At 35.8% G+C, this 24,625-nt stretch overlaps 1 protein-coding gene across 5 annotated transcripts in view; it reads left to right on the top strand.

The window, feature by feature from the left end:
* Nucleotides 1-24,625, top strand: part of LOC138176098 (ATP-binding cassette sub-family C member 9-like) — a 204,682-nt gene that overhangs the window by 118,017 nt on the left and 62,040 nt on the right. For all 5 annotated transcript variants that reach the window (XM_069106826.1, XM_069106824.1, XM_069106827.1 and 2 more), the window contains 8 exons: nt 3,739-3,876; nt 4,034-4,159; nt 6,938-7,034; nt 8,751-8,980; nt 11,055-11,203; nt 11,416-11,485; nt 12,279-12,436; nt 20,088-20,180. In XM_069106826.1, coding sequence (XP_068962927.1) covers nt 3,739-3,876; nt 4,034-4,159; nt 6,938-7,034; nt 8,751-8,980; nt 11,055-11,203; nt 11,416-11,485; nt 12,279-12,436; nt 20,088-20,180 — 1,061 coding nt within the window. The remainder of the gene's footprint in view (nt 1-3,738; nt 3,877-4,033; nt 4,160-6,937; nt 7,035-8,750; nt 8,981-11,054; nt 11,204-11,415; nt 11,486-12,278; nt 12,437-20,087; nt 20,181-24,625) is intronic.

The raw sequence follows: 24,625 nt of genomic DNA, 5'->3' as shown, positions 1-24,625 counted from the left end.
AGAGTGAAGTCTCTAAGACTGTAAGTTACAGGGGGAAGAAAATACTGGTGTGGAGAAATAGGGGGCATTCTACCCATGCAAGTCACTATTTTTTTTTCTTTTAACCTAGAAGCTCTGCATATTTATTTAATTTTATGTACAGTCTCTATCCCCTTTAAATACCAAACTGAGGATTTTGTACTTTATTCTAGAGGTTATTGGAAGTCACAGAAGTTTTTGAGTATAGATTTTGAATAGATCAGAACCATATTTTAGGAATATTAATTTGCCAAATTGTGGAAGATGGGTTATAAGTAGAGACTAGAAACATTAAAATGGCAGGAGCTAGTTAATGCAACATATGAAGTACTGGACCTAGAGTCAGAAAGAACTGAGTTCAAATGTGGCCTCAGACACTTACTAGCTGTGTGACCCTTGGCAAGTCACTTAACCCTCTTTGCCACAGTTTGCGTATCTATAAAATGAGCTGGAGGAGGAAATGGCAAACCCCTCTAGTATCTTTGCCAAGAAAACCCCAAATTGGGTCACAAACAGTTATACATGACTGAAGCAACTGAGCAACAGCAGAGATATGGAGACCAATTAGGAGCCTGTTGTAAGAGTGAAAAGGGAGGGAGGAAGGAGTAGACATCTATTAAACATCCACTGTATGCCGGACACTGTACTAAGCAGTTTACAAATATTATCTCATTGGATCATGACAACAACACTGTGAGATAGTTTAACCCCACTTTACAGTTGAGGAGGCAGTTTGCCCAGGGTAACATGGTAGAAAGTGTCTGGGGGACAAATTTGAACTTAAGTCTTACTGATTCCAGGCCCAGTGTTCAGAAGTCCAGATAAAGAAATTTTGAACTAGGTTATTTGTTATGTGAGAGAAGAGAAGGAGACATATGCAGGAGGTAGAATAAAAAAAAAATTGACCAGGCTTTCTTGGATATGAGTATTGAAAGGGAAAAAAATAAAGATGACCCCCCCCCCCCAGGATTTGAAGGATTGTGTTGAGGATTGTTTTTTTTTTTCATTTTTCAAATGCTTTATTAACTTCTGATTTACATAATTAATTTCCACCAGATTTTGAGTTACAAATTTTCTCCCCATTTTTCCCCTTCCTACTACCCCAAAATAGCGGTCCCACAGGATATCCCCTCCTCCAATCTGCTCTCTCCCATATCTTCTCCCATACTTCCTTAGACTTTTCCAGTAGGGCATGGTGCATCTCTATGCTCCAGTGCCTGTATATCTTCTTTCTCAATTACATGTAAGATAGTGTTTATAATGGATTCTTTCAACCTCTATTTTGCCTTCTGGTTCTACAATATCCAGGCAATTTTCCTTGAGAATATTTTGGAGGATGATTTCTAGGTTCTCTCCCTGATCATGGCTTTCAGGTAGTCCAATAATTTTTTAAATTATCTCTCCTGGATCTATTTTCCAGGTCAGTGGTTTTTCCCTTGATATATTTCACATATCCTTCTGTTCTTTCTTTTGTTTGGATCTGTTTAACATCATCATGATTTCTCTTAAAGTCACTAGCTTCCCTTTGCTCCATTCTAAATCCAAGGGAACAATTCTCCTCATTGAGCTTTTGAGATTCTTTTTCCATTTGGCAAATTCGACTTTTCAAGGCATTCCTCTCCTCATTGCCTTTTTGAGCCTCTTTTGCCAATTGAGTCAGTCTGTTTTGTAAGGTATGATTTTCCTCAGTCAGGCTGTTGATCCTCAGTTCATAATTTTCTTGCATTGTTCTCAATTTTCTTCCCATTTTTTCCTCCACTTCTCTTATCTGCTTCTTTAGGTCCTCTATGGCCTGTAACCAGCTCGTATTTTCCTTTGAAGCTTTTGGTGCAGGAGTTCTGACTTCACTGTCTTCCTCTTGTTCCATGCTTTGCTCCTTTTTGTCCCCAAAATAGGAGTCTAATGTTGGAATCTTCTGTTTGTTTTGCTTCCTTTGTCTCGTCATGTCGTCCCTCAGTCACTTGACCCCTGGGCGCTTTGCCAAAGTAGGACTCTGCCACCAGACAAGGGAGCTTTCATCCCAAACACTGGGGTTTTCTCAGCTGCTGGAGGTATTAGTTGGGTGCCCTCTCTAAAGCCTCTACACACTCTGGCACCCCAGAACCTCCACCCTAGACTGCAATCCAGATCCAAGAAAGTTAAAGCAAGAGTGATTACCCCTCAGACTGGTCACTTGGTCCCCCTACACTCTGCAGGCCAGGAGTTGAAGCTGCCATGTGGCGCTGGCTGTGCCAGGCATCTCAGCGGCTTCTCGCCCCGGGGGCAAAAGCCTACACACTCACACCAACTGGTCCCAAAGTCCACACTTCACTGACGTCTCACTTTGTCCATTCACATCTATGTGTTGATGAATCTGGAAACAGCCATAGCTGCTGGTGATCTGGAGTCCCTCTGCCCGATGGCTAAAACCTCCAGCTCATGGGGACCTGGGCTTAGCTCCCAGAGCGCTGCTGCACTGGCCAATTCCTGCTGGCCTGCTGGGCTGTCCTCCATGGGAGGTTAGCTTCTCTGTGTCATTTTGTGGGTTCTGCAGCTCCAAAGTTTGTTTAGAGTCCCCTTTTACATGAATTGGGGAAGGTGGAAGCCGGAGCCCAGAGGAGGTCCTGCTTCTACTCTGCCATCTTGACTCTGCCCCCCCCCCCCGGATTGTTTTGATATTAATAGAATTATTGTCTTGCTAAGAGATAAATTTTGGGAAAACATAAGGAATTCTGTTTTGGATATGTTGAGTTTGAAATACTGATATTTACCTATATCCAGTTGGAGATAATAATATGATATATATATATATATATATATATATATATATATATAGTAGGCAGATAATAATATGGGAGTTTAGTTCAAATAAGAGAGTGAGGCTAAATATGTAGATTGTACAGTAACCTGCACAAAAATGATAACTGAACCCATGGGAACTTAAAAGCTCACCAAAGCAGATAAACATAGAGCAATTAGAAAAGCAGTTTAGAACCAAGGAAGAGGTGTCACAAAATCCAGGAAGGCAGGAAAGAAAGATCAGGGAGAAGGACTGATCGGTAATGTGAGAGGCATCAGAGAGTACAAGCAGTATGATAACTGAGGAGGGAAAAGTCATTGTATTTAGGATTTAAGGCAGCATTTTTAACCTTGAAAATTGAAGTTTCAGTTGAGTGGTGGGATCATAATTAATAATGCAGGAGAATGAGAAATGAGAGAAAATTGAGGAAATGGAGGCAACATGTATAGAGGACTGTTTCTGAGTATTTGACTAGGAAAGGTTATAGAGATTTAGGACAATATGAATGGCAAGGTCAATTGAAATTTATTTAAGGAGGGAGACCCTTGCATGTTTGTAGGTGGTAGAAAGAATTAAGAATAAGGAGAAAGTGAAAATGAGAGAAGAAAGGGAATGATCAAAGAAGAAAGCCTTTGGAAGATGTGGATGGATGGGATCAAGAGCTGAATTAGAGGCATGGGTCTTGATAAGGAAGGAGAAGGGCCAAATTTCTTCATCAGAGTAGAGCAAAAGTGAAGGGAATAGAGCCTAACAATGGAGGGCTTTAAGGTCTTAAGTTAATAAATACCAGTTATGAATACTTATGAGATAGTGAATAATTTATAAACAATTTGGGAGAATATTATACCAATAATTTCATCTAAAATTTTCTAGAAGAAACAGATTTCTAAAATATAACCTTTCTTCCTCTCCTCTCTCCCAACACTGTTTGATTGATTCAGGATGACCCATTCTCTGCACTGGATATTCATTTGAGTGATCATTTGATGCAGGAAGGGATTTTGAAATTTCTCCAAGAGGACAAGAGAACACTTGTTCTTGTGACCCACAAATTACAGTATCTGACACATGCTGACTGGGTAAGAGCTTAGAAGAGACCTTTCGTGATTGATTTTCTCTGTATGGCACCTTACACAATTTATGACTTGAAGATGTTTTCAGTGATTTTAAAGATAAAAATAATTAAATTTTGCTTCTTAAGTTGTGAATGTAATATGTATAATTCATTTCCTTTAGATCATAGCAATGAAGGATGGTAATGTACTGAGGGAAGGAACTTTGAAGGATATTCAAAACAAAGACGTTGAGCTTTACGAACACTGGAAAACACTTATGAATCGCCAAGACCAAGAATTAGAAAAGGTAACTGTAAATCGTCCTGAGATGTCAAGATAGACCAGATGACATATTGTCTAATCCTTGAAACTCTCCAAGAGGACTATCACCAATTCATCATTTTAAACCAAAATATGGTATATGCTTATTTTAGTAATCAAGATAATAGTATGATCAAGCAATAGGATTCTAATGATATTACTATAGAAATGGTGGTCCAATATACGTAAAAATATATAGTTACATGTACATACAATGTACGTATATATGTATGTAATTCAAAGTTAGGCCTCAGATGTTATTTGCATGATCTGTGACTTCAGATAAATAATTTGACTTAAGTTTTTTCATTTATCTCTCCTTTCTTTTCTCATCTGCACAATAATAACTTATTTAGACCCCATGACATTTCTTAGGCAAAGAATCACAGACGAGCCAAAATGACGTTGAAAGAAAGCAATGCAGGTGGATCAAGGAAATATCTGCAAAGTATTTAATTATAAGTTGACGAGGGGAATAGAGAAACTAGTTACCATATTAAATGGAAGAGGAAAAAGAATGAAATGAGGCTATGTTTGCATAGCCCAAACTAGAGTATTTGACAGCTAAAATTGTTCTTCTGGTGATACCTAGCCCTGATAAGTTATCCAAGTTCCTAAAAGAAATTGCTGAAGAATTAAAATATAATAATTGAAAAAAGAGAAGAAATATACATACCACAACAAGAAGCAGCAGTATGAAACGCTGTATGTTGTTTGTGTGTGTATATATATATGTGTGTGTATACACGCATGCATATTTGTATGTGCATATGTGCACACCTATATATATGCATACATGTGTGTACATATATATTTAAAGCTCATATAATTTCTGTTGATTCCTCTGAGGACCCCAAGATGAGAGTCCTCATAGAGGGAAAAATACATATATTTCAAATATATGAAGAGACTAGAACAATTTAGAACTGTTCAAATGATTATTTCTTATCAAAATAAGACTCAGAGGAACAGTCAGCAAGTGCCTACTTAGGGATTATGTTGTGGGAACCTTGATTATATAGTTACTGGGGATGCCTCCAAAAGACATTTTTATAGGATTTAGATGTCAGGGACGAAAGAGTATGATGTAAGCTTTAGGAGTGGGGCAATTTATGGTTTATTTTGGAAGAAATATCTGGGAAAAAAATTAGAACTGCTGGCCAGATTTTGTAGCAATAGCATTACACAGGCCAGGAGTAATGTCAATTTAAATATATTTAGATATGATGGAAAGCCATTTACCTACATACATATAGATCTGGGAGAGAATGAAATATGGGCTGATACATACTTAAATTCTTAAGATATGAAAATCATGGTCATGACAGTATATTAAGTATAGAACAATGAATTTTTTTTAAAACAAATAATTTTTGTATTACTTGCTTTATGGCAAGAAGCAACAATTATACATTATTGGAGAAAATGGATTGGATGAAAAAGAACACAATGCAGGAAAGAAATGAAATTGATCTATTGCAAGGCCTTATAGGTTAAGGACTCACAGATGTACAAGGAGGAAAAAGTTTATTAAAAAGTTAAAAAATGTGAATAAGAAGGGAACTAGAAGAGTTTGAAGGGAGGGAATGGGAAGGGACAGAAAAGATTACAGATTTTTGAACCTGATTTATAAAGCATTATTCAAGAATAGTTCCATTTTGAAGGCTGTGAACCCATACCTTTATAAAGTTAGTAGGAATAATAGCATGGATGATGTATTCTAACAAGATTTGTTCACATTTTGCATCAATTTGTATTTGTTAGTCTCAGCAACTTAAAACACTAAATGCAATTTTCTTAAACTTTACCACGTGTTTATGAGGTAGAATTTTTTTTTTTTTGGCGGATGGAAGGGGTTGATCAATCAGTCAATATATTTATTAAGTTCCTGTTATGTTCTTGGCACTGTGCACTCCACATCAATGGAGCTTCAAAGACAAAAATAAAATAGTCCCTGCCCTCTCTCAGGGAGGAAAACATAATGATATTTAAATATATGGAAAAATACAAGATAATTAGAAAGACAAGAAGACACCAGCAGTTAGGTGACCAAGAAAGGCTTAATGCAAATCAGGCATTCATAATCAGAATTTTTCATCAATCAATGATTGCTTTAGAGTATATCACTCCAGTGGAGCAGGAATCTTGGTCCCTTTTTTCCTTTCCAGTTTCCTTACACCTTAATTCCCTTCTGCATACTCTGAGATCCAGTGACACTGGCCTCCTAACTGTTACTTGTACTAGACACTATATATTTTCACTCACTGTCCCCCAGGCCTGAAACTCTGCTTTATTCATCTCCTGGTTTTCCTAGCTTCCTGGAAATCTCAGATAAAATCTTATGGTCTGCAAGAAGCCTTTTCCAAGCCTCCTTCATCTTAGTGCCTTCTTTCTGAGACTTCCTCTAAATTATTATCTACCTTGTGTGATCTATCACACTATCTACATAGTTGTTTACATGGTGTCTTCCAATTAGATTATGAGCTCCTGGACAAAAGGGACTGGGTTTTTTTTGTTTGTTTTCTTTCTTTGTATCCCCAGAGCTTAGCACAGCCTGGCACAGAGGCACTTAATAAATACTAATTGATGGATGTTTGAGTCTGAAGATCTGGGTTTGAATCTTGGTACTGCCATTTCCTATCTCTGTTTGACTGTGGTCCAGTCGCTTAACCTCTGTAGGCCCAGTTTCTTTTTTTGTAAAACGAAGGTGTCTTTTAGCTCTAAGGCTTAATATCTTTAAATCATTGTACAATGTTAATCATAGGATATGGAGGCTGACCAAACAACCTTGGAAAGAAAAACTCTCAGAAGAGCTATGTACTCAAGAGAAGCCAAAGCACAGATGGAAGATGAAGACGAAGGTAGATCATTTCTTTGAATAGCCTTTATACATATGACATGAATAGAAATTGTGGATTTCAGACTTTGTCTTTGACCATTGCGATATATGTACGTTTCAGGTAAAGGTAGGCAAGAAAGAAGTGTTTGGGTCATTTTAGAGGAAAAAAAATACTGGGTCTAGTGGAAAGTATTGTAGGTAATAAAATCTGAAGAACAGAATGTGAAACAATAAAATTTATTGTTAATAATAAAAATAAAGAATATGTGTTATTGATAAATAAAATAAAATAATAAATTAAATAAAATTTATTGGTCACTTATATGATGATTTTCATTCCACTAAGCTTATGGTATAACAATTGTAAAGAAGAGGCAGGAGTATGGAAATGAAACAAGAGTAGGGTAGAGAAATTTGAAAATTATTTAATAATGACATAATCATGTCATTAAAAAGTTGTCAGTTATTATGGCAATACAGTTGAAATATGCTAGTGACAGTTAACCCTTTTGAAATGAACAAAGGTAAAGATGTAGATTAAAATAGTCATATTTTGATCAGAGCAATATAGTCTTCATGAGGTCCTTGTGGCAAATTCAGAAATTATGGGTATGAGAATTAGAAAACTATTTACTATGCTGTAATTTTCTGGATCTAATAATAGGAGAAAAGGGAAGAGATTTATTGGAAATTATGAAAAGCAATATGAAATATTTATATCGCTTTGACATTTGTTTATAAGAAGTCTGTAAGATAAACCACTTAAGAAGTCCACCGGGTAAATATGCTATTATATTTCATCCTTTTCTAGACTGTTTTCATATTTGGCTAAATATAAGTAAGCCAAATGAAAGACAAGATTATGACAATTATAAATTCAAGGAAAAATGCCAACCCTAAAATGTTTTTTTTTTGACTATTTGAATAGTAGGTAGTAGTTAAATAATAGATAACTATTCAGAATTATTTACTTAAGTTTCTCTGTGGATACTTGGTCTTTATATGTTTTAGAAAGTTACAGATTGGTTTCAAAGCCAAATCATTAATTTTGAGTTCTCAGGTAGTTACATCTACTATATATTCACTATTCTCTACTGATGGACTTTATTAATTTATTAATAATAAATTAATAATAAAATAAGTAAATTATTAGCAAGTACTATTCATCTATCATAAATATGCATGCACAAGTTTGTAGATCCTCAGTTTCTCAAGAGAGAAACAAAATACACTGTATATAGATTAATTTATATATAAATTATGTACATACTAGACATACATATTTAATTTATATAAAATTAATTTGTATCTTTATTATACAGCAAATTAAAGAATTAGAACATTTATTTAAATAATATGTTTCGTATTTAAATAAAAAGTATCGACCAATAGAACTTTTTAAAAATATAGACCAGAGTACTGGTACAGTACTACTTCAGACTTCTGGTAATCACCACTGTCAGAGTCAACATGTCTGTGACATTGATAAATGTGGGAAGGGATGATTAAAAAAAAAACAAACCTTAGAGGTTGGTAGCCTTAAAAAAAATACCAAGGCAAGGTGCTTTGGAGGATTATCATCAATTTAAGACACGTTTCCCTTCCCAGAATAACTGCTTTAAGGTAATTTAAGCAGTTGCTTCTAGATTTTTTTTGAGTTTTAAAGTAAATTAAGGTGAAATTAAACTTGTTTACACTCCTTACGAATATGAAGCTTTATTAAATTTTTGGTATGCAGAGGAAGAAGAGGAGGAAGATGAAGATGATAACATGTCCACAGTACTGAGGCTCAGGACTAAAATGCCATGGAAGACTTGCTGGAGATACCTCACTTCCGGAGGATTCTTCTTCCTTTTTTTGATGATTTTTTCCAAGCTCCTGAAGCATTCGGTTATTGTAGCTATAGACTACTGGTTAGCTACATGGACATCTGACCTTAATGGGAAGGATAGTATAAATGATTATCAGGTAGAAAGGATTTTTTTTTAATCACTAAACAAAATGTGGAAAAAAAACATCAATATCCTATGGCCTGGCTATAATCACATACTGAGTTCAGTCTTCACACCAAGATTTCTTGTGGTATAATCTAAAGTTTCACACGATAGAGCCCAATGATGAGGTAGCACTTAGCATAGTGCCTTGAACATAATAATTATTAATTATATTATAAATATATTTTATATAAATAAATATATATTATAATATTGATTGATTGATGATGTGGCAGTTAAGATTACATTCTTCCTTTTTGAATTCGCCCATTCTTTTCCCCTACTAACAAATGCCTCTGTGTTAAGTATTACATCTGATAATCTCTATGAGAGCTTTTTCTTTTGTCTCTTTTATATGTATTTTTGGAAATACATATAAATACTTTGGAAATAGATCTTAATGTAAAATTTTGGTAGCGGATGCCTTGATAATAGCCAGTACCAGTTGAAATTATGGGAAAATGAGAATCTCCTCAAATTTAAGGCCATGCCTTAATATTCTGGCCAATTATTCCTTGCTGTGGAGTCAGTGTCATTTAATGGTTATAAAGTAGGTAACCTGGCTTCATATCTTGCCTCTGACATGATAGTTGTGTGATTTTGGACAAGAAACATAACTACAACTCACTAGGACTTGGTCCTCTGAACCATTAAAAGGATTTAATCTGACTTAGTGTTGGAAGATCTCTCTGCTGAAAAAATCGTAGATCCTTCATGAAAAAATAAATAGTTTGCTAACTCAGAACAAATACACAAAGCATTGGCATCTCAACTTACTCAACAATACTGCTTTTGGTAAATTTATAAATATCTTTGAATCTCTAAAATCCCTTTCAGCTCTAAATCTGATGACACTAAGTATGACCAACAACAATCATAGAAAATTATGATTATTCAAAAAAAATCCTGTCAGAGAGAAAAACAGTTTAGATTTTGATTTATAGACTGCAGCACCAAGATAAAAAGAAATGATTGGAGACTGAGGGATGATTTTCACTTTTTAGGACTAAGTGGCTGAAATAATAGATCACAGTAGTATTCGAAACCGGATTTATTATGGATTACAGCATTATAGGCTCAGTTAGACCAAGAGCTATTATTATATTAGCTATTTTATGACATTAAAGCAGATGGAAAAAGCTAAATTAGACTTTCTCCAAAAAGTGCATGGAAAATAGCAAAATACTGTTATTTTACTGTGCAAAGTACTGCTCCAATAACCCATCGAGTGGGACCTAGCACTTTTTCCAATATGAGATTTTTTTTTAAGCAGAAAGTCTTAATTTTAAGAATGCGAAGAAATTCCCTAATGTAATTTTCTCATGTTTTAGATGAGGCAACAGAGGCTTAGTGAGGTTAAATTTCTTGTGCAAGGTAATGCATAGTCGTGCCAGTTCTCTGTTATTTGAACTTTCCTACTTCGATTAAGTCAGTCATTAGAATGAATAGAACATTTCAAAAGGCATTTATTAAACATTTACTCTGTTTGATGCACCCTTTGTTGTGTACTGTGCTAAGTGCCTAGAATAGACAAAAATTCGGTGAGATTATTTCATATAGCAGTTATTTAGTATGGAATAATCTCTGGGAAGAACTGTTTTGGTGTTTGTTTTTTTGGAGGGGGGAAGGCAAGGCAATTAGGGTTAAGTTACTTGCCCAAGGTCACACAGCTTGTGAGTGTGTCAAGTGTATGAGGCTGAATTTGAATTCAAGTCCTCCTGACTCCAGGGCTGGTGCTTTTATTCATTGCGCCACCTAACTGCCCCAGTTTTGGTGTTCAAGGAAAATTTTCAGGTCTCTTAATCTAGCGCAGTTCTCCTTTAGAAAAATCAGGGAAGGGCAAGGTAGAAGTCAAAACTGTGATTTAACAAATGATGAGGAAGGGGATATTGTGCGTACTTTGGAAGTGTTTTTGACGGCTCACCAAGTCACTGAAATTTAGACATGTTTTATATGTTTTTGACTTGTAGTTTTTACTAAGAAATAATAATGGAACTTATTTTGTTTCTGATAATGAATGTTTGCTTTTTGGTTATTTTTTTCTCTAGTCTTATTATGTGGCTGGGTTTACTATCCTTTGTGGAACAGGTATTTTCCTTTGCCTTGTTACGTCTCTCACTGTAGAATGGATGGGCCTCACAGCTGCCAAAAACCTTCACCACAACCTCCTCAATAAGATCATTCTTGGACCAATAAGGTAGAGAAATAGTGATTTCACCAAAACAAAAGCAAACAAAACAAAAAGCCTTCACTATATGTATTTTGGTAGCATAGTAGAAAGAATTTCTGTAGTTCCTTGGGATTAATAATAGATATCATTACAGAAGTCTGGGGACCATGGAAAGAAAGAAAGAAAAGCCTAGGCCCTTCATCTTTAAATATGTAATTTTTAATGTGCTTATTCCATAGGTTCTTTGATACAACACCTTTGGGGCTAATCCTAAATCGTTTTTCAGCTGACACAAATATCATTGACCAGGTGAAAAGAATCTTTGTGTCTTCTTTTTAGTAAGATATTGATATTTAATCCTTCACTAAATTTGTTCTCTGATACTTCATCTTGGAAGGAATGTAACTGTTATTTCCCCTCCTTAGATTTCTCATTTATGCACGTGTTATCCCTCCCCTCCAAAGCAATAGAATAAAAGCTCCTTGAGATCAGAAACTGGATCACTATAGGCCCACACCTAGTATAAAATATTGTGTATAATACATAATAAATGCTATTAGAACAAGTGAATCGATCCATTCTTAAAGGCTATCTACATTACAAAGATGTGAATGTGTCCTGAGAATGTGGATCTTGAACAAAACAGGCCATTGATCTCTCCTAGATATTCTCATTAAGTCTAGCTTAGTTCTTTGAGGAATCCAAAGATGATCCTGACATTCCTATGTATTAGGAGAAATGGAATACCATAAATATTCTGTTTAGTCTAGATGACTTTCTAGAATGGAGTCTTGAGTCTGGCCCAGACCAAGAGGAAAACTCTAAAATAAAATAGGATAGCTCCCGGGTCTTGTTGATACTATCATGCTATTTCAGGGAGGGGATAAGGAGGGATTCTAAATACATTGGATTCAAGCTGCAAAGAACTGGCACCCACCTGATTAGATATATGCTCAGATGTTTGTATAGCTACTATCTAATTATGATCCCAATGACACGAAACATAGTCTACTGTCTCTAAAAACACAGTGACTTACTTTTGCATAGTAATGTGTTTAATTTGACTGAAAACTTTTTTTTTCCCAAATTACCTTCTGAATAGCACATCCCTCCTACTTTGGAGTCTTTAACCCGTTCAACTTTGCTCTGTCTGTCTGCCATTGGGATGATCTCATATGCTACCCCTGTATTCCTGGTTGCACTTGTACCTCTTGGAATTGCCTTTTACTTCATTCAGAAGTACTTCCGAGTGGCTTCTAAGTAAGTAAATAGAGCAAGATTTGGCTGTTGTTTTAAAAGAAATCCTATTTCTTGCATCTACCAAAGTCTATTTTTTTTTCCCAAAAAGGTGATGAAAGGTTATTTCTTCTCGTTAAGTATGTAGCCTTAAACATGTAATAACTGTTCAAATTAATTTGTTAAACTATCTTAACTCCAACAGTTTTCACTTTATAACCAATATCAAATGTTTAATAGGTTATAGAGGTTGGACACACAGGAGCTATGAAATAAATATTTCTCGTAGTTCAGGGGTTTCATAGATAAATGCACTGCATTTTATAATTTTCAAAAAATTCCTTTTGTTCACCCATCATTTTTAACTGCCTGGTTTCTTTTCTGAATGTTGCCATGTCTGGAATTCAGGAATAATAAAATATACTATAATTCCTGGTATAATTTGAGGTAGAGCAATAAGATATATAACAATATTTAGTATATCTGCTTCCTTGATATTGTCATGAAATTAAAAGAAAGTAAGGATACCCCCAGGCATATTTGGTAGACTCCCTGTGGAAAATTTATTTTAATACAGTTATAAATATCAGATAAATAAAAGAGCATTAGAATCATCAGAGGCCTGTAATTCTAAATAATTAGAATCTTTTTATTTAGATCATGCAAAAATAAAATCTTGTATTAATTGTTCATCAGTCTGTAACCTGTCATTTTATAGAATGAGATAAACTTTTAGAATGTCAGGTGAATAATCTTTTTATTATCAGAATTCTACTCTATATTAGAACCAGAATCTTCAGAGTGGGAAGAGATTTCAGAGGTCATCTAGTCTAACATTGTCATCCTTGGAAAAAATGGTCATGCAGCCTTTATTTGAAGACCTCCAGTGAAGAGATGGGGCAGCTGGGTGGCACAGTGGATAGAGTGCCAAGTCTGGAGTCAAGAAGACTCATCTTCCTGAGCTCAACTCTGGCTTCAGACACTTCCTAGCTTTGTGACCCTGGGCAAGTCATTGAACCCTGTTTGCCCCAGCTTCTTTATCTGTAAAATGAGCTAGAGAAGGAAATGACAAACCCCTTGAGTATCTTTGCCAGGAAAATCCCAAATGGGATCATGAAGAGTTGGACACAACTGAAAACGACTAAACAACAAAATCCACCTAATTGTTTTGTTCAGCCCTCATCTTTCCATTTCCCTCCCACACACAAGAACAGAATGAGAGATGTTACCAAATCCTTTGCTAAAATACAGGTGAACTATATTTATAACTTTTTGATGGTTGTAAGTATAGTAGCCCTTTCAAAACAACAAAAAAATGTCATGACCTGCTCCTGAGGAAGTCATTTTAGCTCTTTGTAATTACTGATTTCTTTTTCTAGAGATTCATTATTATTTAAATAATCCATATTAAAACTGATCAGTAATTGGAGTCAGGTTTTGTTTGTACAATTTCTCCTATATAGTGCTCAGACTTCATTTTCACCAAAGGACTTAATTTCTGTCACTGGAAGGGTAAATTCTGGTATTGGAATAGAATCATAGAAGTCTTATATATTGTTGTATATTGTCCAACCTCTTCATATTAGATAGGGGGATTGAGTCCCATAGAATCTGTGATTTATTCAAGTTACAGGAAGTAGCAGTTCTGAAATTCGATCCACATCCTCTCACCCCAAATCCAGTTCTTTTATTTATAGAGTGAAATTATATATATTTATTTATTTATTTATTTATAGAGTGAAATCTGTATTTCACTCTACTTCCTAATTTTCATGTAATTAAATTCTGGATGATTAAGATTTTTGGAATTCTGACTCTGTTATCCATTATATTTACTATTCTTCCCAGCTTTGTTCATCTACAAATTTCTAGTTTATTAGTAAAAAATGTTTAATAGCACAAGACCAAGACCTGTCCCTGTAGCATTCTACCAGATCCCTCCCTTCAGGTTGGTTATCACCCTGGGATCTGGTCACTTAATGCAATTATGATTTTACCTAAGAATTCCTGTTCGAACTTTGTCAAGTGCTTTGATGAAATCTAGATATACTATTTCTTTGAGCTTCTTCTATTCCCCAATCTAGCAACCCTGTCAAACATTTCAGAATTGTAACAAAATCTCTAATAAATTGAGGCGGCCTGCCATCTACTTAATAGAAGGAAATCTTCTCAATTTATCTCATGTTTAACATAATTTGAAAACAAGCAAAAACAAAGTTTTTCTTTCTGCGTCAGAGAGCACCATAGACTTTTCCTAGGAGGACTATAAGAAGTCATCTAGATCAAACCCTAATCCATTGAAGCCTTTTTCACCTAACGCTTTTTCAGTGCCCCTTTACAGTTAGACATCTATTCTATTCTTGAAAATCTTCAGTGTTAGGAAAATCATCACCCAACAATGAAGCCCTATAATGTTTGTAATTAGGAGTGTTTCAGCTGAGTCTAGTTCAGATCAAGTTCTCTCATTTTAATCTGTCCCTAAGCCCAACATACTGTTCTCTCTCAGAAAGTTCATGCAGAAAAGAGCATATTGACTGATCTCACTGTTTCTACTTCTTCTGGCATTGTTGCGAGTGCTCCTTTCTGGGGGAGAAAGATAATTGAGACAGCCTAGGTAAAGTGCTTTGTGTCACACATAAATGTTGGTCATAACTATCATCATCACTACCATCATCATCCTTCTCCATAATTGAAGCCTTTTTTTGGCCTCCTGATTGTGTTAGAGCTATCAGTTAGCTATTAGTTCCATCATGCACATATCACATAATTTATTGCACCAGCCTGATCTTTTAGCAATTTTGTGTGAAGTTCTGTTATTTGTAGAGAGAACTAGGTAATGAGGTATTGCTAGAAAGTGCTTGGTTTAAATTGTGATTATATGTTTACATTTACAAAGAATGAAACTTATCTTTGGAAGTGAGTAAACAGGACAGAAGGCATTAATTTCCTTTAGACCTGGATTTAGGAATACCTGAAAGAATAAAGCTGCCATTTTACTCTCTGCATTTCCACAAACTAGGGCTAGTAGGAAAAAAATTTTTATTTCAAGATAAAATTGTGGTATCTGCTTGTAATTATTTGTATTTAAAATACATTTGCACAAATAAGATAAATTATAGTGCATTTATAAAATATATTAAAAATTCTTTGATGTACCTGGTTCTTCTTTGATAAGTACCTACTATGTGCCAGAGATAACCTACTGCTACCTACTAGGTGCCCAAAATGAAATATGTTCTGCCCTCCAGAAGCTTACATTTTATTAGGGGGAAACAACGTGAACAGACCAAGAACATACAAAGTATAGATAAGATAAATACAAAGTAATTTCTGGGCATGAGAGTAAAGTAGAAATAGCACTTGATAGAATCTGAATAGGCCGTGTGTAGGAAGTGGCCCTGGAGCTGAGCTTGGAAGGAAGTTAAGGATTCAGAGTCTATGTTGAAAAAGGAATGCCTTCCAGGCAGGGGGGACCACATATGCAAGGGAGCAGGAGAGGTGGTGGCAGGGAACAGAAAGTTTGCCAGTTTAGCTAATAGCTAGAGTGCATGAGAAGTAATGTACAATGCCTGAAAAGTATGGAACCAAATTTTAAAAAGCTTTAAATGCCAGAAAGAGAAGTTTTTTTATTTTATATTAGAAGTGAGAGGAAACCACTGAAGCTTCTTGATCAGGGAAGTGACTTAATCAGATCTGAGATTTAGGAATATTAATTTGGAAGCTATGTGGAAGATAACTTATTGAAAAGAAAGACTGGAGATAATGGAATTATTGCAATAGTCCAGGTTCCAACTGATGAGGGTTTTTACAGTTTTGGAAGGGGCCAGATGCCAGTGTTGTCGAAGAAGTAAAAGCAGTAAAACTGGAGGACTGATGGAGGACTGTGGTAAGTGATGAAGGAGTGAAGAGTTGGGGAGAAATCTGAAGTTGTCAACCTGGGTGAAATAGGGAAGTTAGGAAGAAGGAATGACTTGGGGGGAAAGATAATGAGTTCTGTTATAAACATATTAAGTTTGAAATGCTTACGGGACATCCACTTGCAAATGGCAAGTCAGCAACTTCTGACCATAGATCAGAAGAAAAGGTAGCTCCAGAAATATAGGTCTGGGAGTCATCTATATAGAAATGGCAATTGAACCCATACCAGCAGGAAGTAATTGAAGAGGATTTACTGAAGCAAGTGTATGTATGTGTGCTAAGTGTCTTTAGTGTCCCTCATATGCCATTGACAAGGGGCCACCCCAACCATTAAAGGGTTCCTTCTTACTAGTGTGGACTCCAGGAACATAACCAATTGTTAGATGTCGTTCCTTGGGATCTTCCTGGGGCCAAATGAGGATAGTGAATGTCAGATAAATGTTTTTACTTCAGTCCTATTCCATAGTCTATTCCCAGGCTCAGAATGGTTTGAAAAGTGTGTTACTTGGCAGTAACTGTGGTTTTCTTAGTGGGCTCAAAGTCAAAAAAAGAAGGAATGTTCATCAATCAGAGCAGCAGGATTAAGAAAATAAAAAAGTCAGTAGATTTTTAAGGACAGGCAACCTTAGTATATGAGAGAATTATGGACCTTACTTCATCATCTTTACTCTCTACCTATTATACCTCCTTTTCCATTTTTTCTTCCTCTCTTATTTTTCACTTACTCATCTGTTCTTTCTGTTTTTCCTGTTTTTATCACCTATAACTATGCATTAGGTTTGTTAGTGGTGCCCAGATATACCACCAAACTTGTCTTACCTACAATGTGGCACTCCTGGGTAATGACATTAACAACTCTGTGACCTAAGATGTAGCTAAATTGCACATTGGATAGACTACTGACCCTGGAGTCAGGAAAACACGAGTTCAAATCCAACCTATTATTTACTTGCTCTGTGATCCTGAGCAAGTCTCTTAACCTCTTACAGCCCCAGATTCTTTAGCCATACGATGTAGATAATAAAAGCTTCTACTTCACAGGGTTGTTGCAAAGATCAAATGAGATGTTGTAAGGCATCTTACACAGTCCTTGGCACATAATAGTAGCTTACTAAGTTCTTCTTCTCTGCCCTTCCCCAAAGACTATGATCAATCATTACACATTTATTACAGGACTAAATTGAGCAGAGATTACAACAAAGGGGCCTTGGAAGGTCAAAATATTCATTTTAAAGAAAAGGCAAAAAAAACCCCACCAAAACCCCAAACCCCTACATGTTATGAGGCTGGAATGCCTAGATTGCTAGAATAGCTTTGAATACCTAAGGCCCTCTATTCCTAAGCATTGGTGAGTGAAATTGCCACAGGAAATCCCACACATTTTTTGAATACCTAAAATCAAAGATCATGCGATATGGACTATGAAATGGTTGTATTCAATGATTGTTACAAATATACATGATCTAAATATAAGATTGAGCTGGCCTTTTACCTTTTGGTTTCACAAAAATGAACTTTTTGAACATTGCTCTCTTTATTCTAATCTCATGCTTCACCCCGTAGCTGGCAGCAAGTCAGGGTTTTGTACTTATTTGGTGTGTTGGACTGGTTGTCAAGAATGTCCCAAGTTCAACACCAAAGATGCTATTTAATTCATCACTTAGTTGCAGTCTAATATACCAACAATATGCCTAAAAATTCTGTTTACACAAGCTACTCATAAGAGAATCAGGGAATGGGAAAAGTCAGAATGTGGTTTTTGAAACACATGGTATTTGTTTCATTATCTATTCTACAGCTATCTTTTCACTATAAAAAGAAAAGAAATCATGTGAATGTGTACTTTTATGAAACTCTATTGAGTTGAAATTCCTTCCTTTGAGGCAGACATGTAGGAGAAGGTCAGATCCTCAACATGCCTCTACTTTCCAGTTTATCTCCCTAAATACTTAAGGGAATTTCCTTGGGTGAGATAGGGTTCTTTCTCTTTGGGGTAAATTGAAATATCTCTTCCAGGTTATTCATTCTCTGTACTTTCTGGTGTACTCTCATTTATATAATTTGCCTGATTTATGTTTCCTATATGCTTGGATCAGTGGGTTTTTGTTCACTATTCATGATTTGGTCTTGTATATTGTTGGTCTTTTATACATCTAGCATTTTATGGCAAAGCGTCAAGCTTCTGGATGTGTCTTGGGATACCCTTTCTTCTTTATAGGATAATTACCAGGAAAGTAGCTTGAACCTTAAAATCATTCTCCAAAACTTGAAGATATTTAGAGAAACAGATGGATATAACTATTGTAAGATTCTGAGGAAAACGTGGCCAATTCTCTTCTTCCCCTGTTGGCAGGAATCAAGGTATCCCATGGTGAGGAAGGTATGGGCAGCATTCCCAAGATATCTCTCATGTAGTTACATTTAGACAAAGCCTTGTTGATGTACAAATAACGTACATATTTCTTTACTGATATCAATGTAATCTCATTGATGAATATTCTGCTTTTAATTATATATCTGATTCACCTCTCAGATAATCCAATTTTCCAAAAATAACAAAAAGCAAAATTTAAGAGGGTAGAAAGGACAATAATATTATGAGATTCAAAGGCATTTGAACACAGTGAAGTATATAGAAAACTTGAAATCATCCTCAAGTTAGATGTATTCAATTTTAAAAGGAAAATTTTGATTTATGAATTTATACTATAATTATACTTATTTGGAATCAATATCTTTTTCTGTATTGTAGTTATATGTACTTTGCTGAAGTCAAGATTATAAAATTCTAAAACTAAATTGAGAATAAAATAGGTTTGAAACAATTGTTATTTTCTTTTTTTTTTTTTAAGCAATCGGGGTTAAGCAACTTGCTCAAGGTTACACAGCCAGTTATTTCTGGGTGTGGTGCTAAGTATCTGAGCCCGGATTCGATCCCCAGGTCATCCCGACACTGAAGCCGGTGATCTTACTCGCTGAGCCACCTGGCCACCCACCCCTGACAATTGTTATTTTCAAAAGTGATTTCCTAGTAAAAATTTTCATAGAATCTATTCCTGTTTTGTGGGGGAAATGGAATCTAACTTCTTATTTTAAAAGCTAGTAAAATAATAGGAGGTCATTGGTTAAGGTTTATTCATTCACCGAGATGACTGGCTTTTAAATTTATTTTTAGAGCAACTGATAATATTACTTTACTGGAAAACCTTGGGAAAATAAGAACAGCTATAGGAAATATTTTATGCTATAGTAAAATTCCATATTATATGAGGAATATAGCCCTTGACAAGCATTCCATAACCTACAAATTTCAAAATTGGAGACATGAGCAAATCAATAGAAAATTGGAGAATAAGGATATATAATCAAAGTTTTGTGAATTTTATTTTACATTAAAAGATATTTTTAAAAGTTTCCTTCCTTTGACATTTACTGAAAGTACACAATGGAAAGGAAAGAACCCTGGATGTTAAATCAGAGGACTTGGATTTGAATTTTGGATTTGCTATTTAATGCTTGACTGGCTTTTGTAATTTCCCCTCTCTCAGTCTTAATGTCTTCCTTTCTAAAAGGAGGGAATTGGATTAAAACGTCTCTGAATTCCCTTCCAGTTCTCAGGCTGTGATCTTACTTCATGCCTGATCTCATATCTGATATAGATGAGCAGATTGATGATGCTATTACAGAATGGACACTTAAGCCTTTGATATGCTGTTTCTTGTCTTTAGCTTATTTTTGTATTTTCCCTTTTCCTCAGGGATCTCCAGGAGCTTGATGACAGCACTCAGCTGCCTCTGCTTTGCCACTTTTCAGAAACTGCTGAGGGCCTCACCACCATTCGAGCTTTTCGGTTTGTAAATATATTCTTGAAATCCCAAATAGAGAATCTTATTCAAATTCAAGTAATAAACAGATAGGTATAGTCACAAAATATGCTTCAGGTAGTATAGAGGATACAAAGACATAAGACACAATCCTTACATAGAGATGTCATGACAAAGGGTGGGTTTGCTGATTTTCAGTTGACGTTCCTGGAAGAACCAGAGGTGCTACAGCTGTAGGCTTTGCCAAATGAAAAGGCTTGCTGAAGTACCACCAAAATTTTAAAATGTCAGTAGTTATTGACTTTATGCAATTTTGAAGGACTAGAAGGGAGAGAGGGAAGAACTTTCCAAGAAGAAATGGCTGTATGCTGCTTGGTATTTTTCTTTATCAGTGATTTAGATGATGGCATTTCTGGCATAATTATCAAATGCACAGGTAACTGAGAGTTGGGCGAGATAGCTAACACATTGGATGACAGTGTTGATATCCAAAATGATTATAAAGTCTAAAATGATGAGCCTAATTTAATAAGATGAAATTTAATAGAGATAAAAGTAAAACTTTCTATTTAGGTTCAGAAAATTAAAGGAACAAGCATAGAATGTGGCAAGACAACACTTCTATGGGAACAGGGAGATTAGTAGTACTGATCAATTGTTTTATTGGTATAAGTAACTCCCAGTTTGGAAATTTTGCTCCACCGAAGCAGAATTGCCTGGTTACTGAGAGTTTACATGACTTACTTAAAATCACACTGTTACTTATGTGTCTGAGATGGAATGTGACCCCAAGTCTGCCTCCAAACATTTACCTTATCAGATTATTAAATAATCTTGTAGGTTAAGTGCATTGAAAATCTTAACAGCGGGGCGGCCAGGTTGCACAGCGATTAAGAGCACCGGCTCCAGTGTCGGGATGACCTGGATCAAATCCGGGCTCAGATACTCAGCACCACACCCAGAAATAATAACTGGCTTTGTAACTTTGAGCAAGTTACTTAACCCCAATTGCTTTAAAAAAAAAGAAAATCTTAAAAGTACTACATAAATATCAATTATTATTATCATTGTTTTCATTATTTTTATCCATGCTACTGGAAAACATGGGGATTTGGTGAACTCTAAGCTCAATATAATTGAACGACCTTACATGTCAGTAACAGCAAAACATGCTGATTGGATTTGGGGGCAGACTTTAGGGAGACCTAGTATCCAGGAAAAGGTTGATGAAAACCTTGTGGTTCTTTCCTCTGGTAAGATTATATCTATAACATTATTTTTATCTCTGGGACCCACAAATTAAAAGGGAAACTTACAAACTTAAACGTAAATAGGAGGGAGGGATTGCAACCAAGATAGTGAGAGATATGGATATCATGTTGTGATGTACTAAAATATAATCATCCCCAAAAGTTGTGGTTCTCTGACTCTATGTCTGCCACTCTTTCCCCTGCACCAAGCTCTAAAATGTTTCAAATCAGATGAATTGGATGTGTATAAAAATGGCTTCATTAAATTAGAGAAGTGCAAACATAAAAAGTATTTGGGACATTTAAACCTTTTCTTCAGTATTAGTGATCAGTTTAAGTTTATGTTATAGCTTGTCAGAAATGGAGAATTTTAAGGTCTTAGTCTGTATCACAAATGCCATGGTGGAATTTCCTGTTTTGAATGTCAGTAAACCTAAAGGCAGAAATGATGAAGGTATTTAAAGTCTTTCAAATAATCAAATCAGTTTTCAGGAATTCATATTTTGATGTGTTATCTTTATAGCACCTAGGGAAACCTCCTGACTCCCAAGGTGAGCTCCCCAGAGATGCAGGCTGAAGGTACTCTATAAGTCCATATCCACGAAGACCAAACTCCCTCTAAAGGGTTTACCTTTGCCAGTCAGCCAAAAGATACAGTTAGTTCTAATCTAAATCATTTAGTGAGATGGGATAGTAAGACAAGTAACAGTAAATTATCTTCTCCCATAAACCTGAGCCCTGTTCTTCCACAAATACATCAGAGGGAAGAAAGGGTACCGCAGGATTCACGGAGAGACAAACGTGTGGGGAATACTTGTTGCAATGCTCCAGGGTTTCTGATGTCTTCTAAAGATGCCATTAGCTCCCCTTGTGCCTGCTAATGGCTGGTTTCTTCCAGAGTCTCTGGAAGTTAACTTCCCTAGACGCGCTCCATTGAATCCTCCTTAGCTAGATAACCACTTTTCTGTAAGCTGATGCCTCATTGGAGACCAAATGCATTCAGGAATAACCCCCACTGGTTATGTACCTGTGCAAGTTCTCTCTGGCTTCAGCTTAAGTCTTCGGCTATAGTGCTATTTCTTCCTTATGAGAAGAGTAGGCTCTGCCATGTTCTTTTAGTCCATAAATCCAGAGGGTTTTTTCCCAGCCCTTTTTAAAAAAGAAAAGCAGCTCCCTTTGTTAGTCATAAGACAAAACCAGTTCTAAAACAATTAAAAAAGATCCTTCTCAGCCTTTTCCCTTTATGAAGTAGTCTGTCTGTTCTTGGGTAGTAGGTCTTGCAAAGGAAAAGTGGCAGAGTCCTTTCTCCTAGCTAATATCCTCAGGCTTGTTCTTTTATTTGGACGGACTTCTGGTCACTGGGTTTGGGTCACTTTTGGAAACCTTGTTCTAGCTTATGATGGGCATTCTCTATTTTTTCCTGAAATGCTAATGACTTGATTAATGTAGGGGGCTGTAGCAGCAAGCACCCTAGCATACCCAGGATGGCTGCTAGCAAAAGTTCTTTGATATGCTTTTCTAAAGGAAAGCAACTCAAAAAGGGTTAACAATCTTATTTTAATCAAACATATATCATTTACCTAGTTCAGGGGAAAAAGTTAGTACCTTGAACTTTAAAGAATACAAACAGAAGTTACAAGCAGACAAAAATACAGAAAGAGAAAATAACACAATTCAGCAGACCAACAGACAGGGCTTCTAGCTGTCTGATCATCACATACATAGTTAGTGACAGAGAGAGGAGCAACAATATCTGGGTTTTCAAAGCCTGGGGGTCAATGGCTGCCCAGAGTCTCATCTGGCCAAATCACACAACTATTTCCATGAGTGATCCCCAAAGCAAAACCTTGTCTCATATATATATATATGTGTGTATATATATATCCTCTCCAGGGTCAGAGAACATCACAACCCTCATGACCCACTTGATTACAAATTAACAAAAGTTGCACCTCCTGAAAAACAAGCCTCCCATCACAAGTTCCATGTGACCACATTCAGCCTATTAGGGGGCTGAGTTTATTTTCAAATCAGAAAAGGTCTTCAAAAGCCTATTAAGGGGCAGAGAAGATCTTCAAATTCCCATTGCCATTACAGGGACTACATCTAAGAAGCCAGGATAATTCAATAAATCATCAATATCTGATTTCTGCTAATCAAATTACTACACTACATATTTGATTGGTACCATATCATTATTTCACTGTATTGTGTAGATATAACTTTAATATTATGCAAAATATGACATGTCCTGTATATTCATATACTGGTGGATGAGCTAAGAGAAAATGAAAAAAAATCACATTACCTTAAGCTCTGAGAGCTGAAAGGTCAAGAGAGGCTTTTCTAATAACCCAGTCTATGTTTCTTCTTTCCTATTTTTTTTAATAAGAATTTAGAGATAATCTCATCCATCTCATATCTGAAGCAGAATTACTTTCATTATATGCCAAGAACTGATGACTCAGTTATCAGTGTGTAGGTCTGAAGGCTGGTCATCATTCACGATTGAGTTGCTTGTCTAGTGATTGTCACCCAGATCTTGGGGTCATGATTCCCAGTATTTTTTTAGCTAAAAAAAACCCTTCTCTTTCCCAGATAGATGAATGGACAGAATAGAGACCCAGAGACCCAGATATGACCATGGGACAGGGTCATCATCTCTCTTACCTGTCTAGCCATATTCCTTGCCTTTTATAGATAAATACATAGAGATTATAAGCATATACTGTACTGGGAACTGTGCTGGTTGTTTATGTTAAATCAGAAAAGACTTAAAATTCATCCTTATATCTTTGTTATAACATTGATTCCTTTAAATTTACTTCCCTTAAAGGATGTGAATGATGAAGATAAAATTGGACCCAAAATATAAAGTTAAGACTCTCTCACACTTAATTTTATGTATCACAGAATTTTTGCATCTACCTTAAAGATGCATTATGTATACTTTCATGTAGTAGGGATACTTTCTGTAGCCTTTTCTTTGGGAAAGTGTGCAGGTTTAAAATGTTTATGTTTGAAACAAACTCTAGGTATTATTTTTTTCATTCTGATCACTTATCACTGATATGATAACCATGTTGAGAAAGCAATACTACATTGAAAACTCCTTTGTTCAACAGAAAGAAATACATTTACCAGAAAGAGAGCTATCCTTCCAAATAGTTACTAATCAGTGAATATTAGCTTTCCAAGAAAACCTCAGAACTCTAGAGACT

The sequence above is a fragment of the Petaurus breviceps genome, unplaced genomic scaffold (genome assembly GCF_028583685.1).
Source record: "Petaurus breviceps papuanus isolate PSGF00001 unplaced genomic scaffold, PetGlider_PUasm1.0 81, whole genome shotgun sequence".
NCBI lineage: Eukaryota > Metazoa > Chordata > Mammalia > Diprotodontia > Petauridae > Petaurus > Petaurus breviceps.
This window is presented reverse-complemented; position numbering and strand designations above follow the sequence as displayed.